A 19,909-nucleotide genomic window follows, 5' to 3' on the forward strand; every position below is an offset into this window, starting at 1 on the left:
AAGAATTCAAACTAACAAAAAAATTTGGAGGTACGAACTTATAGCAATTAAATGATCATCAATTTAAACTTTAACAAATGTTAATCTAACAAGCTTTTATTTTAATGGTACAAAAAATTAAACAAAAATTAAATGGTAACTACTTAAGGATACAAGTATCTATTTAAAATAACAACAGTTTATGATTTAAAAAGTTAATAGTACAATTTAGAATATTTACAAAAAAAAACGATTTATAAAGTATAAAGGTAGGTATTTTTGTGCAAATAAAGTTTAAAAATAAACAATAAAACGACCTTTTAAAAGTTATCAATAATTAACTGGGTTGCACATATTGTCACCATGTTTTAATAACAACAAAACGTTTTTTATTTTACAAGCACTTTTGTAATGTTTTATTGTCAGCACTTTTATATAACAGCTGATAACACAAATTTTATTACTTATTTCAAATTTCAACACATTTACATGAAAGAATTATTATAAACAACTTCTAAAGCTGCTGTTGTATTTTAAAAGTTGAATTAAACTACAAAACAAAATTTTAAGCAAATTTTTCATTATGTTATAACCACCCAGTTAACTATCTACTAGTTTTTACTATATTTTAATTGCAAAATTAATTTAATGAAACATCTATAGTCTAACACTGAATATATAGGTCGAGTAGAAAGTATTATATATACTACCACCAATGTTTTTTAGCTTAATGCGTTTACAATGTATACGATTTATAATTAAAGAAGATTTTTAAACACCTAAATTCTAACTAATTAATTAAAACATACTATTAAAAATTCACAAAATAAAAACAGCGTTTTACAACAGTCAAAACGTCAACAGTTCTCATTCATGGTCCATTTTTTCTCAAAAAAAAAGAAGATTTCAAAATCTTCTATCAAAAATTCACACTGGACCCTGATAAAGACAACATTACAGCTAATGCTTATCAAGTTTCCAACATAATAAATAGTTTCTCATACCGAATATTATTAAACTTGAGTGCACCAATACCAAACACATTGAATGTCTTATTTCTAAATACTCAGTTGAGTGTTAAGAACACTCAAAGCTATGCAACGCAATGTTTTGACTTCAATCTAAAACAAATCATTGAAAACTTTCAAACTTTTACAGAACAAAAAAGTCTCTACAAAAGCCAAACATGTCAAAGTCTATTTATTTTTCTCTTCAAAGTCATAACTCTCATCAGAAATAAATCCTCCTGCCTTCCTGGGCGCCCTGTTCCTTGGGGCAGTACGGACATTTCACTTTGTGGTTCTGAACCAGCTTCAGTAGGGCGTCGTGGGAAACCTGAAAACAAATTTGTAAAAGTTTTCAATATATACACTTAAATAAATAGTTTTAACAAATTTGTATTAAATATATAAATTATCATCGGAAACCTAAAAGGTGTAAATTGATGAACATTTTATTATACGAACAGGTGTAGACATGTATCATTTGTATAACAATATAGTATAGTTCGTGGTATATACACTAATAATACTTCTTAAGAAAATGTCTCTAACAAAAATGCTAATTGAAATATTTATGCTATTCAAACATAAAATTATTAAATAATTTGAATAGCGAAAAATATTTCTTAACGTTTGAAATTTATGTTCAAAGCTTGTGATCATTTTATAAATTTATATTTACAAAATACTTAAAAGCATATATACATATATACTTACCACATGACCACACTTTAATTTCATTGGTGGATTTTCTTCAGTTGTTTGTGATTTCAATATTGGACAGGCGAACACTGAATGGTACCTATTAAAATAAATTGGAATTATATTAATGTATAATTATGAGCTTTATACTTGAACTTGTTTTATTGCAGTTAATTTATTATATTTTATATTACAAATATTATCAGTTGTTTATGGTTTCAATACCGGACAAGCAAATACTGAATGATACCAGTTATTAAGACTATATAAAATTTATCTACTTATGATAATTCACTTGTACTTTTATTTAAAATTTTAATTATAGTATATTTTATTTTATAATTTTATTAAGTTCCTTGTGATTTCAATATGGAGGTAGCGAATACTGGATGGTATCTGTTAAAATAACTTCAACATATATATATATAATAAACAATAGTACTTATTGAACTTTACGCTTGAACAAATATATTCTGTTGTTGGTGATTTTAATATGGGACAAGGGAATACTGGTAATATCTGTTCAAATAAATCGAATGTATGTAAAATGTTTTTAACAAATAAAATATTATTTAATGCATGTATATTTACATATTTAATAAATTAATACTAGATATTCAGTTGTTTGATATTTAAGCATGGGGTATGCGAATAATGAATGATATATGTAGATAAAATTGAAATGCAAAATAAAATATATTTTAATTACAAAACTTATAGTGAAATTACATAATGATTATAATAACGTTTCTAAATGTAATAACATAAAGTTAGAATCTTAAGTTATTTAGGTCAATTCTAATCACACTGAACAAATTCAACTAGTAAAGCTACTAGTTTAATTATCAGTAAACATAATTTAGAAACTGCTAATTTAATAATAATTCTATAAACTTATTTTATTAATACATTAACAAGAAACGTTTTAAACATGACAGACGTACAGCGAAACAATTCATTAAAATCTCAATAAAATAAAGTTAAATAAATCAATAAATTAAATTTTATGTCGTCTAACTAAACTCAACGTTATACAACTTAATATGAATTAGTTCTATAATGTTTTTTCATAAAATTTATTACACCTTAACTCCAGTGAACGTTATAAAATTTAATTTTGGCAGGTGGTATAAAATAGATAGCACATAATAACTATTAACCTATATTTTCTATATAATAAAAATAAGCAAATAGTAAGTACATTATAATAATAATAATTTATCTTACCTGTGTTCTTCATTAAACGTGATTTCAAGCGGTAGCTCTTCCTTGTTATTACTAGTTGGTACAAAAAAAAACAATTAATAAATAAATGTTATACAATTCCCATGTAAATCTAAGTAGTTCTGTATAAAATATTTTTTGACCAATTGAATCAACCCTCTGGTCATCAACGTCAGTGTCAGTTTTAACAGCTACTTTGTCGTTGGGTTCAATTTTACAAATATATAATAAATCAATAACGAATATAAAAACTTATAAAAAGCTGGTATGAAAGCGAAACATATTATTTATATTTCCTTGACGCTGACCAATTAAATAACAGAATAAATGTAAAAAACAAAAATAGACATACAAAATACTAGATAATTTATATTTAATCCTACCGTTGTTTAACAGTATAAATGTGATTAGTTATTTTTTTAATATGTAATAAATTAATAATAAATATTAAAATAAATAAACAGCTAAAATAATAACAAAAATATCATTACTGTTTTAAACAGTTTATATATAAATTAACCACTGTATTAAAAAATAATATCTTTTACTAATCTATCTAGAGGGTTTTTCTCAAAACTTTTTCCAGGTTTTCCAAATTTCTTCCAGGTTTTTAAAAGTATACATTTTATGGTCTATTTATAACTTAGAGTTACGCTAAGGGTAAGAAACTGTGTCAAATAGTATAAAAACATTGAAAAGATACTGCAAAGTTACTTTAAATGTGTTTTTTAATAAAAAAATGTTTGATGATGCTAAAATTTTTTTATTTATATGGTATATTTTTGAGTCAAATCAAGGTTTTACTACTGAACATGTGAAAATTGTTAAAATTCCAGTTTTTTTGAGGTTTTTGTTCAAATTTCCAGGTTTTTCCTGTTTTTTTTTTCAAAACTTCTCAAATTCCAGGTTTTTTAAGGTTTTTCCAGGTAAAGTGGCAACCCTGTATCTAAATTAGGTAAATAAAAATCAAATAACTTATATTCAAATCCTACCTCTGATCGTCATCGAGCTCAATCTCCACCGGAAGCTCGTCGTCGTGGTTAAGCGCGCTGCCGTGGCACTGTGACGTCATCATGTTCTGCGACGTCATCATCCGGCTCTCTATGACGTCACGAACGTCTAGAAACGTGGGCAGGGCTTGGCATCCGGCCTGGAAGCCGGAAAGTAGTGGGGAGGAGACGGACCAGCCCTTGATTTTGCAGGCGTCCCTGAAATATATAGAAACTTAATCAAATAATCAATTAATTTAGTTTTTTATTTTTTTGGATTAGGTTATTTAATTTGGTGTGTTATAAGTGTTTCAATGAACCATGCGAACCCGAAAAATTTTATGGGTTTATTAAAATGTATTTATGAAATATTATGTTTTTTGTAAGCCTGGTAATAGTTGGAATGATACGGGCCATCCCTTGATTTTGCAATCGTTGCTGATAAAAGGGTTTCAAATAAAGAATTCCCAAGAAGTAACAACACATTTTTGCATTTCAGTGGTAAAATTTACTGCTTTACTTTTGATTTTTTGAAGAAATCAAGGTTACAGAACAGTAAGTTTCAACATACTGCCACATTGCCGGACGTTAGTGGGAAAACACTGATTGTGAAATATTGTGCAATATTAATTGGTTATACATGCGTCTCTGCCAGGTTTGTTTTAAAGTTGTTTTAGTGTTTTTGGGAAAGCAGTTTTTAATTTAAGCTTGAAAATGTTGAAATAAACTTGTGCACTAGTTTTGGGAACACTCAAGAATTGTGGATTGTGGCTACTGACCAAGGTTATCAGTTTTGGTTTGAAATAAAACTACCAAATTAAAATTTAACTGTTTTAAAAGTATTATTACATGTTTTGGTTTTAAGAAAACAAATAGAGAGATATTGGATACTGGGGGAGAAATAATAAATTTATTTTTTCAAGAATTTATTTTGCAAACTAAGTTTCGGTCAAAGACCTCGTCAGTGATTAAATAAATCTTATTCAAATAGAAAATGTTTTAAAAGTATATAAATCATTGAAAAAAAAAAAAAACTAACTTTACAAAAGTTTTGCAGGCGTCTTCCCATACTGATTCAGACAGCAGTTGGGAGTAGGGTGAATTTTTCAACCCGACTCTCAGGTAAGTGAGACTTCCCATCAACTTCTGCACTTGCTGGGTGTGGTCTGAGGCGTATTGGGAGAACTTCCTGGCGTACCTGAAAATAAACTGTTGTATAAATTTGTCTGTTTAGATTAGTATGAGTTTTTGAACTTGTTGGAAAAAATTCCTAGCTTATCTGAAAATAAATTGAAATAAATTTGTCTGGTTAGATTATGAGTTTTTGTACTTGCTGTGTATGATGTTAAGTGTATACGAAAGTTTTCTGGATAGTCTGTTTTGAATAAAAGTCTGATTTATAAGTTTCTGGAAATAAATTGTATTTAATTTATATGTAATTCTATTATGTGTTTATCACATGCACTTGTGAGTGATCATATTGGTTAAAAGTTTTAGCACATCTGTTATAAAGGACAAAATCTTTATGAGCATATTTGTGTTAATTACAAAAGTCAGTTATTAGTCAGTGCTTTGTTTAATTTATTTCAAGTATTATCTAAATAAGATTTAGAAAGTATTATTCTGTTTGTTACGACCTAAAGCGTACTGTGAGAATTAGTTGCGTTTAAAATAATGTATTAAATAATATGTCTGTTTAAATAATAACGAGTTTTTATATTTGTCAGGTGTTACAACTAGTATATTTGAAAATTTCATTGCATAATTGTGAAAAACTGAAGTAAATTCTGATAAAATGTTTTAAACTTTATAAATAAATCATTATAAAGCTTGTGACGTACTTGGAATAGTTCAAGGCGTATATATGTGCTAAAATTTGATAATTCATGAAAAACTAGTACTCATTACTGTTTATAACAGTAATGAGTACTAGTTTTTCATGAATTATTTTTGTTTATTTTTTATTTTAATATATTAACAGTTACATATGATCTCTTGCAAAGTATCTGAGTTAAAAGGATAGAATGAAATATGTGTATCATAATTAAATAATAAAATTCTTTACTTTAAATGTATGTATTAACACATATTGAAAAAACCTTTTGGTGTAAAAGATGCAAGTTTTTAAAAAGTCTAAAGCATTACACATACTTTAATGATAAATAAGTTTTATTAAGTGTGCTAAGATGCAAATTAAAAACTTTTCTTTTGAAAAAAATTCAATTCAGAATGTTTATAATAAATTGTCTAAAGTATAAAATAATTATTTTTTTTGGATACTTAATTATTAAAATTTTAATTTTTTTTTATTAACTTTTGATCATTTACTTCTGCACTTTCTGAACCTAGTAGAACAAACACAATTTTTTAATTAATTACTGTAAAAACAATTTTTAAAGAAAACGTCAAACTTTTTTTAATTCTAATAAAAAACCGGAGGCGTATATTGAACCAAGTTGTTGATGTTCTATTTTTGTTTTATTTTTCAAATTACTTTAAACCTGTGTCTTAAAACTTAAAATCAATCAGAGGACAAACACTTTTTGGCAATTAATTAGTTACTGTATATATTTCGTGCATAGGAATTTGTGCTAAATACATGAATAAAATAAAACAGATGATTTAGTAAAATTATTTGCAATCTTATATTTGATATCTAAGGGTGCATAACAATAAACATTAGAATTCTTTTAAGAGAGGTTGAAATTAAATAAATTTAGTTTTCCTTAATTATTAAATATGCTTTCCATACTTTATTCTTTATTTGAATGAGCAATACAAAGTTCTCGCCATAGGTATTAAATTTTAATAATCTACTATATAACTTAAAATTATGATAAACGCCAACCTTGGAATTTTTATGGCAAATTTTTATAAAAATAATGTAAAAACAGTACCAAAATATATTCAGTTTAGAATCAAAAAATCGAAACTAAAAAGTTCAACGACTATAGAAAGAGTATTTTGTAATGACGATATAAGAAAAATGGAGTCCCAGCTGAGTAGAACTAAATTGATTTTAAACAACGTAATGGATATTCTTAGCAACATTGTAAGTAAAGATTTGGTTTTTATTTTGAATAATGTAGAAAGGAAAGTTTCTGTTGTTAATGCTTCTCAAAGGAAAAAATATAGTAATATAGTGGAACTCTTAAAAAAGGAAAAGTTTGGAATGATAAATACAGAAAAGATAAATAACATTATTAATTTGTCGGAACATATTTTAACAGATAATGAAAAAACTGTATTAAATTTGGGTTTAAAATTCTGCATACCTAGCAAAAAACTGAAATTTGAAGATATTTGCAGTGAATTTGAAGTTCTGGCCGGCCAACTTAATCATCACAAACCACTGAATGAGTTAACAAAAAAGACGTTAAATGCAAAATTGGTGGCAATAGCGCTAAACTACAAAGATAAGAACAAAACTTTAACTCAATTGGACAACTTTTACAACGAATTCAGTAAAACTGCAAAACAGTTAGTCAATAATCCAAATTTGTTTATTTCCAAGCCCGACAAAGGCAGTGGAGTAGTGTTACTCCAAAAAGATAAATACCTGGCAAAAATGAATGATATCCTACTGGACACCAATAAATTTGTAAAATTGGGTCCAGCGAATAATTGTGATAAAACCCAAAAAATAGAAAGTGCAACTCAACGAAGATTACTATCTTTGAAAAATAATAATAAAATCACTGCAAGCGTTTATGACGCTATACGCCCATCCGGGTCATGCAGACCAAGGCTGTATGGGTTGCCAAAAACACACAAAGCAAAAGTACCTCTGAGACCAGTCCTTTCAATGATTAATTCACCGCAACATAAGATTGCTAAATGGTGTGTGGAAATGTTGAAACCATTAGAATCAGTATACTCGATCTATTGTATTAAAGACTCATTCAGTTTCGCTGATGATATTAGACAGTTAAAAATCAGTCAGGAAAACATTAGTATGTGTTCCTTCGATATCAAGTCTCTTTTTACCAGCTTACCGATTAAGGAGTGCATTAATTTAGTTGTGAATGAACTATTTAAATACAGATTAGCTCCAAAATACCTAAAACCAGCAGTCTTCAAAGAATTATTAACATTAGCATGTTGTGGAGTAGAATTTAGCTTTAATAATCATATGTATAAGCAAATTAATGGTATATCAATGGGGTCGCCACTTAAACATTTTTGTTGGTTTCCATGAACAACAACTCTTAAAAGATATCTCTCCCATTTATTACAAACGTTATGTAGATGACACGTTTGCCATCTTTACAGACGATAAAGACAGAGATGAATTTCTATTAAAATTGAACAGTATGCATGCAAACCTTGAATTTACTATGGAAAAGGCAACTGAAAACAAATTAGCATTCTTAGATGTTATGGTCAATAGGGAGAATCAAATGTTCCATACGAACATTTTTAGAAAAAGTACCTTCAGTGGGGACTATGTCCCTTATAATTCATACAGTCCAATGAGACAAAAACTAAATCTAATCAGTTGCCTTACATATAGAGCAATGAAAATTTGTTCTGAAAAATATTTAGAAACAGAATTATCAAATGTGGAAAGAATCTTTGCGACTTTAGGTTACCCCCTAGTGACATAATAAAGAACACAATACAAAAAACAAAGACAAGGTTTGAGTCAATAAAATTTGGTCCAAAAAAGTGTCCGGTATACCTTAAGTTGCCATTCAATCAGAATACAGTTTTGCATAATAATTTGAAGAAAATAGTAGAAAATGGCTATAGATCTGTTAATTTACGAATAGTATACTCAACCAATAAACTGTTTCAGATTGAAAACAAAGATAAATTACCCACCCTAAACACCAGCAATGTAATTTACAAATTTGTATGTTTATGTAAAAAAACATACGTGGGTAGAACGAGTAACAATTTGATTTCAAGAATTAACCAACATATTACAAAAAACCTTTTAAACAAGATAAAGTCATGTAACGAGGAAAAGAAATTTGATGATTTAAAAAAACTAAATAGTAGTTCAGCGATTGGCCAACACCTGATTACTAATCCTAAGTGTGTCGAAAACTATAAAGTGGAAAACTTCAAAATAATATCAGTTGCTCGTAATGAATTTCACCTAAAAACTTTAGAAGCTATATACATTTTAAGCTTAAAGCCGGATCTCTGTAAACAAAAGAAATTTGTTTATTCGACCATTTTGTTTAATTCGTTGAACTTAAATTAGTTGATTAGTAAAGTTGTGTTACATTTATATTATTTCTGATTAAACAATTGCCTTAATTTGTTAATTATTACTATTGTGTTAAATTTAATTTGTTTTCTTAAATACTTAGTTCTATTAGTTTATATCAGTACATCATTATTTCAGCTTGTTTTGACACGAAAAAATACTGAAGAGCGTGTCCGAAAAGTACTTCTTATTGTATTTTGTTTGCAATAAACTTTAATATTTTAAATGTGTTTTTAATAAAATAAAATATTTATAATGACAAAAACATTTAAACTATATGATAAATTGTATGAGTCAAATCAAAATTTTACTACTTAACATGTTAAAGTTGTTAAAAATTTGAAAGGTTTATGCATGTTTTTTCAAAATTTCTCAAATTCCAGGTTTTTTGGCTACCCTGATTAAATAATTTCAATAATTATAAACTAACTTTATGGCTTGCAATTGATCACCTTGCTCCAAAATGCACAAAAATTTCAATCTGTGAAGTTTGAACTCCAAGTTGCTTTTTATTTTCAGCAATTTAACTCTGTTTAGAAAATATTTTTGATTAACTATTTTTGTATACTAGTCAACAAAGAAACATTCATAAAGTTTATAGAAGTTTAAGATTATATAAAAATATTAAAGAATTTAAGGATGTAATATAAACTATAGTTAATATTTTATTTATATAAATTGATATGCTACTGAAATATTTTTTCGTTACATGTCAATATGTTAATTTCTTTAAACGATCTTATGTTTAAACTAGTTTTTAATTTTTTATAAGCATTTCTAAGTACCTTTAAAAATATGTTGAGGTTTTCAAAATCCAAAACAAAACACTTAAATTATTACCTCAAGGCAATTTAAGTTTCAGTAATTTACAATTTTTTAAAAGTTTGATTTAAGCTAATCCAAAACGCTGACATGAATGTTTTGATCTCATGATAAATATGTCAAGTATAAATAATAACTTTCACAACTTTTTTCTGTTTGAATAAAAATTCTTTTAAATAGATAAATTTTATAAGATTAATTTAATTTTTACATCCAGTGCCAAGCTGTTAACTAATAAAAAACTTAAAATTAAACAAACATAAAACAGCTGTTTTATTTTCAAGCTGATATGTTTGTTAGAAGGCCATTCAATTATCAATTTGCTCAGATTCCATCTTGATATTATTTACATTTACTATTTTAGTAGCTGAGTACATATAAAGTGAAAATAACGTTTTTTTATAAATAACTACAATTTAAGTTAGATAGGTTTCTGTAAAATACAAAACTGGTGAACACTTTAAAAGTAATTTATTATATTAGTAATTTGTTATTAGACATAAACTTAATTTGTTTTGCAATTTAAAACTAAACCAGCTAAAAAATCGAAACAACAACTTTATATTTTTATTATTACCATAATACTATACATTTTGTTAGCTCAAAGTTTATATATATAAGCTTAAATAAAAACAATTGCAAAATATGTTTACCAAGTTTTACTAAAAAGTTTAGAACTATAAAAACTATGAAAATTAGCTTTTCAATCAAAACCAAACCAATTCATTTAAACTCAAATTCCACCTATCTAAATACTGAAAACAAAAACAAATGAATACAATAAACTTTGATAATACAAACTTACACAAGGTTATTAAAAAACCGCAACTTATCTTTTATGTAACAAATTACCAAGAAAATAAGATAAAATCATCAAGTGATAATTTATTATCTTAATTTTAATACATTAAAAAATATAAAATGATAAAAATAAATTATAATGATTGTGCTTAAGCCTAATAAAAACAATAATTAGCATACCTTTAGATAAGTAAGCTTGAAATAAAAGCTATAAAACGTTATATTTAAAATATTTAGTATTAAAATAAATCTTTAAAGATTTAACTAAAGTAGAGAGAAAAAAAATGAATGCATTTAAATGCATTTTTTAACAATATATATTGTTGTTTAATAGCAGAATTTTTGAAATAAAAATAAATTAACTTAAATTTACCTATTTACATAATAAAGCTCTAAAATATTAAACAAATATTAAGACCATAGCTTAAAGGCAATTTAATTGAAACAAACAAAAACCATAAAAACCACAACATCTTAAATGCGTTTCTTTAGTTCAAAAGTCAAAAGAATATAATTGAAACATTACTTTATTTAGCATTTTGTTGTATTGTGTTTGGCTGTATTTTTAGTGCTTTGTATTTTATACATTTTTAAAATTTTAACCAGTTTTAGTAGATGGTTTATTACTTACATAAACTAACAACAACTTAGAATAACAACCAACTAAGTTACCAAGTTTAAGTATTAAATAATAATAAAAAAGTTTTAGCAACATCAAACACAAATAAAAACAACAAAATACAATGTATGAAACCGGAAAATGTATTTAAAGGGTCTTACAACAAACACTTAAACTTATTTTGACAATTTCAAATTATTTAAGTATTAAAATGATCAACCAATTAATCACAAGCTTAGACAAATGTTGCACAATATTGTGGTTTAACTTAGGTTTTTTTTTCAAACATTTATACCCAATAAAACTAAATTTCGAAAACATTTTTTTTCTATACATAAAACCAGTCAAAACCTTAATTGCAAGTTATTTTAAATAAACATAGAGTTTCATGTATTTATTTATCTCTGAAAATATTATTTACAATATACTACTTTAAATACCAAAAATTAAAACTATTTCATAAAGTTTAATTTGTTTTTATAGTAATACCAAACTGTTTGCTTTCTTTAGACTGAAACAATAAAAATATATAGTTTATTTTTTGTCAAAGCTAAAGTTAATTAATATATTACTTGTTGTTGCTGGGTATTTCAAACAAACAATTAAAAACTCTACATTTTGCTCTACATTTAAAAAATGACATAAATTTTTAATGTTTTCTCGACTTTTTTAAATATTTGTACTTTTGTCCAAGATGAAAAAACACTAAACTTTCTAGTTGCATAAATATTACAAATATACAACAGATATTGACATCATCAATTAAAAATACTCCACAAACACAAATCTGTTTTCACTGGTTTCTGCCCATTCAAAAGCTTCATCAATTTCTTCTTCAAAATATCAAACATATAACCATAATTAAATAAGTAACTTAATGTTATAGCATATTAGCATATTTATAACAATAAAATAGATTTATGAAACAAACACCATAAACACCAACTTGTTTTCACTGGTTTCTGCCCATTCAAAAGCTTCATCAATTTGTTCTTCAAAATATCAAACATATAACCATAGTTAATTAAGTAATTAACTATTAAATATGTAATTAAATAATAAAACATATTAGCATATTCATTACAATATAACAGATTTATGAAACAAACACCAACTTGTTTTCATTTGTTTTTATTTCTTGTTTCAATTTATATTCTTTATATACCATACTTTATTAGTAACTTATTTACTTGTTTTCATTGGTTTCTGCCCACTTCAATGCCTCATCAACGTTTCTGTTCTTCAGGGTGCCAAGTATCCGGTTGATGTTGCTGAAGTCGATGTGCCAGTTGGGATTTATTCTGTTCTGAAGTTCCGCCTCGTTCATAAGTATGTCTGCTGTATGGTTCTCACCTGAATAGAAATACAACAAAGTTTTTAGAATAATTGAATTCATTTTATTATATTACAATGTTTATACTAGATATGGGAGTTTAATATTATGGTTCTATGCCACTTTGTTCTCACCTCTAAAAGTGACATAGTTTTGTAATTCATAAGTATACTTTTACTAAAAAGTTCAAGCATAGTAATTGCCAGTTGATATGTTTTTATTCGTTCATTAGTATGTCTGCTGTGTTTTCACCTGGATAGAAAGTAAATATACTCTCGCCTAATAATAATTAAAACAAACTTGCAACTTTCACAAAAATGTTAAAAGATCAGTTTATAAGCTTTTTATTCTAAATGTTTTCTGCTATTTCTTTAAACTTAACAATTTTTATTGATTAAATTTATCTAACCATTTCTGTAAAGATGCTCGCATATGGCAGTGTTGAAAAGTTTGTGGCATTCCTCATTCCTGAGTATTTCAGGCAAGTAAACCCTGCTGCAGCCAGAATTGAAGTTTCTGTCGATCGTCTTGCCTATCTTCGAACACATTCCGTGCAGATCTTTGTGGGACTGAAAAATATACTTAAATTTTTAAATAAAAAGAGCGTGCTTTTAACAGGGTTGCCACTTGTTTTTTTCCAAAACTTTTCCAGGTTTTCCAAATTTCTTCTAGGTTTTTAAAAGTACACATTGTTGCGTCTATTTTTAGTTTAAAATTTAAGGTATGAAACTGTGTTAAACAGTATCAAAACATTGAAAATATACTGTAGAGCTACTTTAAATGTGTTTTTTTAATAAAAAAAAAATTTTGATGATGAGAAAATTTCTATTTGTATGATAGATTTTTTGAGTCCAGTCAAAATTTTACTACTGAACATGTTAAAATTGTTTAAATTCCGAGTTTTTAGTAATTTTTTTTTCAAAATTCAAGGTTTTTCCAGGTTTTTTTTGCCTAAATTGTCAAATTCCAGGTTTTTCCAGGATTACAGGCAAAGTGACAACCCTGTTTTTAGCAGATGAAATAGATTGTCTACCAAGTCGGTATACTATTAAATTCCACCTGATTTTTTTTTATCAATTTATTCTATATATTTTTGCACTTTTTTCATTTATTTTTTACTTATTTTTTACTATCACTGTTACCCCTAACCCTTGATTAGTAAGCAGATAAAATAGATTTGTCTACCAATTCATAGAGATAATTTTACAGAGTTGTCAGAAATTTTCTGAAGCCATAGCATGCTCAATGCATGTCATAGTGCTTCTTGATGAATCAACATAAGATTTTGTTTAAAAAAACAACTATAAATTCAATTATAAGTTATTTGTAACAAAATATTTAATTTATATCTAGAGATATTTTTAGCATCAGAGATAGATTCCCATGTGGCACATAAATATTAATAATAATTAAAAATGGTATATTTCCCAAAAACTTAACTTTCACTAACAATGTATAATTTTTTACGATGCTTAATAAGAAACCTCAAAATTTTAGCAATGCTTATTAAGCTGATTTAAAAGCTTTATTGAAAAAAAAAATATTTAAATTAAAAATCATAAGTTTATACAAACATAATTTTATAAAACACTATCCCTTTTTTAGCATTAAATTAAACTTTCTAAAACTAAAAAATTAACTTTAATGATTTAAAAACCAGCCAATTACAAATTAGCAAAATTTTAAATAAAGATTTTTTTGTATAAATATTTTTTTATTTTAAAGGTGTCTTTTAAGAAAAATATACTAATTAATGTGTAAATTAAACCTAGGAAAGTCTTTTCAGAGATTATACCACAATTTTGGAAAGTTTATAAGTTTAACAAACAATACTCTTCTTTGACAATTCATTTCATAATAAACAATAAAAACCTTAGAGAGTCTTGTCAGAGATTAAAATACAATTCTTGGAAAGTTTTTATGTGTTAACAAACAATATTCTTCTTAGACATTTTGTTTCATAAAATTAACAATAAAAACCTTAGAGAGTCTTGCCACAGATTCCCTGGAGCTCCTTGTGATTTCAGAAGTCACCCCGTGAATGTCTGTCATTGGAATATCTTCATTCAAAATGCTGTCTCTAATGTGGGTGGCTCGCTCTATGATCATGTTCAAACCATCCTCATAATCCGTTTTGAATGTTTGGAACTTTGCATTGAATCTGGAATTACATCAAAATTATATAAAGCTCAAGGTTAATTTTGACTGTCTAACCCTCAGTTTAGGGAATAATAAAAACTAAGAGCTTAGCTTAAATTTTTAAAGTACTTTTATAGCTAAACTTTAACTTAATAAATTTTTAACAGGGTTTGTGCAAAATTTGATGTTAATAAAAAAGTAATATAATTTGATGGGGGGATAAAAACAAAAAGTAAATTTAGTTGTTAAAAGTATGTGAAAAGTTTTATGGTTATATTTATGACTTAAGGCTGTTAATAGATACCTTGGAATTTTTACTTTGATTTAGTGGCTAGATTTTTAAGCATTTAATTTTTCAATAAGTGTCAAAAATTTATTCTTATGGTTTTCTCTCAAGTTTGAAAAGCTTTCTCAGTAAGTTCTGAGTTTGCTTAACTTGGTATTGATCCTCAAACTATTATTCTACCCTCAATTATGTAAAAATACTTAAACATGTAAGAATAATCACAAACAGCTACCTTCAAACCTACTTATATAAAAAATTAAGTAAATAAGATTAATTAAAACAATAGTTTGAGTATAACTAGAATATAACTCAAGTAATACCATTATAATTTCAACATTGAAACATTAAGATTACTCCAAGGTTACCGTTCTTTAGTCAATAATAACCATAGTTCTTTAGTCAACCCTTAGTGATTAAAAACTTTCCTGGGTGACCTTACACCAGGGTTTCCCAAAGTGGGCCAAGTGGCCCCGGCCCCCAAGTGGCCCCCATGACAGATACTCAGGGGGCAATGAACAGTAAAGGAGCCACAGGGGGGGCCATGAGGCCATAACTTGAAACTTACACTAGATATGCTTGAGTTGCAGATGAAGAGCAAAAAAAAAGGTGTATGTGTATTTTATCGGAGTTTATGAGTAACCTATATGTTGAAAGGGGCCATTGCTTTTTCAAACTCTTTAAAGGGGGCCATTTGAAAACAAGTTTGGGAAACCCTGCCTTAAACTAACCTGAGTTATCCTGACTTTTTTAATGCTTAAATAAATTAAACCAATATAATATTACTTTTAGATTTATCACAATAGCTACTATGTTAACTATAAATGTAGTGTGAGCTAACAATGAGGCAAAAAAAAATTCTTATGGGCATTTCAAAATAGAGTTTTTGGAAAAGACTGGTTACATAAAATAAAAAATTATTGCAATAAATTTAACTAAACCTGCCTTGAGATTTTTAAAAACCTTTTAAGTATCTTAAATTTTATAATTCAAAAAAATCATTAGTTTAAAAACTAAATTCATGATATCTTGAGTCATCCTGTGATTTTTAAAAACTTCAAAATATCTTGCGGTATACAGAGTGTATGGCAACCCTGTTACTCAGTTCATGTTCCTGTTTATGTGAAGGTTGTAAACTTTGGTGGATTCTACCATTCCTAATAAAAACAACTTATGCCATATGTTGCAAAAAATTTAAACTCATTTTACAATTTGTGATTTTCAAAGCCACACCTAGATGGCCACAAAAAAATGAATTTCAAATTTATAAGCTACATTTATACTAACTGTGTTATAAAACAAAAACTTAAATACAAGATTACAAACAGTTTTAATACTTTATATTGATTAACTTTATTTAGCTATTATTTTAAAACCTGTCAATATCCTTTTCAGCTAGTAAGCATCGATCCATATTTTAAATGTTATTTATCCTGAAAAATATCAAAATTATTCATTATAACAATTACATAAATAAATAAAACTTTAAATCCAATCTTTAAATCTAATTAATAAAATAGAAAACCAAAACTGCTAAGAAAATATACTACTTGTTATCCAAGAAAACAAATATAAATATATTTTCAACTTTAAACTTGAATGTAAACATTTCATTTTTTAGGCAGGGCTTAATGTGTTTTTTTTTACAGTAAAAACCAGCTGTAGAACTATTTTATACAATTTTTCATACTTGATACTTGTAAAAGAATCTAAATTATTGTCTTTAAGCTGGAAAACAATAATTGTTTCTATGCTACTTATTTAGGTATAATACATATCTAACCTTGGTACATATACTTATATCTTTAATATACATCTTTTATAAATCAATATTTGTTAAAAATCAAACTTACTCATTTGAAACTAAGAAACTATTTGTAATAGTTTAACAAAAATTTTTATGTATGTGAAAATGATAGAGTATCATTGTTTTTAAAGTAAGGGGTACCACTTTTTTTTTGAATTCATCTTGTCAAAAGAATTTTAATTTAGCTAACAGTTGCTTTGTACCATTTATTAAAATTAAAATTATTTTTCAAGTTGTGGTGACAAAATTAGAGCGTCGAATTAGACCCTTATGGAAGAACACAGTTAAGGCCGTAAGGGGGTAAGACATGTTTTTTACAAGTTGAACTTATTTAAAAGAGTTTTTTCTAAGCTTGAAGATGCTTTTTATCATTTAAAAAAATTCAAATTATTTTTTGAGATATGACTAGTCAAAGTCGGGCCGCATAATAGGTTCCCTATGGAAAGGGCAAACTAAAACAGTAAAAAAAGACTATTTTATTTAAAATCGATCTCCTCCTACATTTTTCAATCAATCTTCTTCAAACTTTTACAGTCCAATCTTTATAAAATAACAAAAAAACGTTACTTTGAAATTAAAAAAAAAGTTGTAATAATATTATTTTTTTGAAAAAAAAAAAACACTTTTTTTTTTAATTTTTGTGATAAAATTTTATCTTTTTACATTAGTAAAATTCTAAAGTAATGTTTATTCCTTTTAATATAAGGAACATTTTTTGAAAATTTGAAGTAGATTGCTTGAAAAATAAAGGAAAAGATAGATTTTTAGTGAATTTTTAAATTTCCGAGAAAATTGACCACAAAAAATTTCATACATACAAAATTTCATTCAAAAAATTTCATATTTGTATTGGAAACTTTTTACAAAAAATAAAATATCTTAAAAGTTAAATAATATTTTTAAATTCTATAAAAACAGGCTTGTAGTTTGTATTTAAAGCTTTCATATTAAAGCCAAAGTTAATTTTTGTAAAAAAAAATGTCGGACCCCCCTATGGCCTATAAAAGCCAAAAAATAAAAGAGTGCTTTAAAAAAATATATCTCCTCCTACAGTTTAAGCAACTTTTTCTTATGTAATGATAAATAATCCTATTGTAAATATTTCAAAAATTTTGAGTTTAGATATATTTATCTTGAGAAAAATTAGTATTAATGATTTGTTTTCTACTTTTGATTATAGAATTTTTATTCTGTTTTTCCTAAACTTTAACAATATTTTTTTCTTTTAATGCCAAAGACACTTCCTAAAAATTTAAAGTATAGCTTGAAAAATGAAGAAGATAGATTTTTTGTGAGTTATAAAATTTATGAGTGAATTTATAGTGAAAAATGAGGTCCATATATTTGTATGGAAAAATTCTTACAAAAATGACTAAATCTTAATCCTTTTTGAATATAAACTGACTTATAATTAAGAATATAAGTTTGAATAAAAGGGAATTAGCGGTAATTTTTGTAAAATAAATGCCTGGTAATTCCCTAGGATGATGTTGCACCAATATTAAAGTGAAAATATTTTTTATTTCTTACTTTATCAAAGTGTAAAACAGTTTCTTTTTGATATTGATGCACACACACTTTTAAATGCATACAATAAGTTTATTTACATACCCAAAATACAATTTTTTTTTAAATTAAATTTGTTTTATTTATACATTATATTTTATTCTTAACTTATTTATATTTATTTATTCATTTAATTCTGTTATAAGCACATTCTAAAATTAGGGTTTATTTTAGATGAAGAACTTTTCAATATCACTATATCACATAGTTTCACTTTGATGTTGGTCTAACATCATCCTAGGGAATTACCAAATGCCTTTACCCCATTATGCCAAAAATGCAACAATAGATTTCTACAAACAATTGAATAAAATTGATTTCAAAGACACTTAATAATGATGTATACTTTAAAACTAATTTTTAAATTACATATATATATTTACTCAATTTACATTATAAAAAAAGATATTTTATTGATTATCTTATTATTTTGTTTAAACAAAACTGTCTTACTGTTAATAATGTTGTGTTAAGTGTTAACACAAACATTGACACAGTTTAAGCTTTTTTTTATAAATTTATAGCAAAAGTTTCTGAAAATGCTTAAAAGAAAACAATATTAAAAGACACAGGGGTTAAGAGTTGTAGATGTATAACATTTTTAATAAATACACAACTACAAAGTTTTAAGAGTCAAAATAATAACTATTTACTATTAAAGTTTCATTGGGAATGGGAGTTCCACTTAAAATAATTATGTTCTAAAACAAACTTCTTAGTTTATATTTTATGATAGTTTTTACCGAGCAAAAATAAATTTGTTTTATGATGTGTTCTTCACTGTTTGATTATAAAAACTTAACTGTAAAATAAAAATGAATTAATTTTTAATTTAATAGAAATAGTTAAAACTCTAAGGCTTTTGGGATTAAGATATTTTTTACACCAAATTTAAGTTTGTCCATATATAGAAGCTTAAATTCTGTAAATCACATCTACAAACTATAAAAACTTTAAAAACCTTTAGATATACTTTTTTTTTTACAAAAAAATACATGGACCAGAAATATCATGTTTAGTTGTGGTCTGATGATCCAAGTAATAAGATCAAACCTTTATGTTAGCTTGAGCTTGTCTCATGGTTCTCATATACAACATTTTATTTATTATTTAAGTTTACTTTTTTTTTTTTTTTTTTCCAAATTGAATTATTCTATAACTTTTTAAAAGCCAACCAAGCTGTACATTAAAACAGGGTTGCCACTCTTTGTGTGATAAAAACTATCCTGAGTGACCTTAAAGTATCCTAGGTCATCCGGAGTTTTTTTTAAATCCTTAAAAAAGTATTTTGCTTGTACAAAATACTTATACATACCTAATGTTCATTTTTGTTTAAAAAAAATTTTTTGAAAGCTATAAAATGCATATATTTTTACATTTTTGTTTAATTCCCCAGAAAACATTTATTGTTGTAAGGGGTAGAATT

The 19,909-nt window shown here is 25.9% G+C and overlaps 1 protein-coding gene across 1 annotated transcript; it reads right to left on the bottom strand.

Moving 5' to 3' along the window:
• Positions 1 to 32: 32 nt before the first annotated feature.
• LOC145841982 (E3 ubiquitin-protein transferase RMND5B-like) lies at positions 33 to 16,545 on the bottom strand. Its single transcript, XM_082949309.1, has 9 exons — positions 16,487 to 16,545; positions 14,669 to 14,849; positions 13,098 to 13,257; positions 12,546 to 12,708; positions 9,544 to 9,642; positions 4,935 to 5,093; positions 3,899 to 4,114; positions 1,698 to 1,782; positions 33 to 1,314 (listed from the first exon to the last, which is right to left on the bottom strand). The coding sequence occupies exons 1-9, from the start codon at positions 16,522 to 16,524 to the stop codon at positions 1,210 to 1,212; spliced, it is 1,206 nt and encodes a 401-aa protein (XP_082805435.1). The 5' UTR covers positions 16,525 to 16,545; the 3' UTR covers positions 33 to 1,209.
• Positions 16,546 to 19,909: the final 3,364 nt, after the last annotated feature.

Source organism: Thalia democratica, chromosome 8, assembly GCF_965202585.1.
Source record: "Thalia democratica chromosome 8, ktThaDemo2.hap1.1, whole genome shotgun sequence".
In the NCBI taxonomy this organism is placed as follows: Eukaryota; Metazoa; Chordata; class Thaliacea; order Salpida; family Salpidae; genus Thalia; species Thalia democratica.

Coding starts and splice junctions, on each gene's coding strand:
- LOC145841982 (XM_082949309.1), bottom strand. CDS start 16,524: ATGGATCGATGCTTACTAGCTGAAAAGGATATTGACAG. Junction 13,258..14,668: donor CTGTGGCAAGACTCTCTAAG/GTTTTTATTGTT, acceptor TATATTTTTCAG/TCCCACAAAGATCTGCACGG. Junction 1,315..1,697: donor AATTAAAGTGTGGTCATGTG/GTAAGTATATAT, acceptor ATTTGTTTTCAG/GTTTCCCACGACGCCCTACT.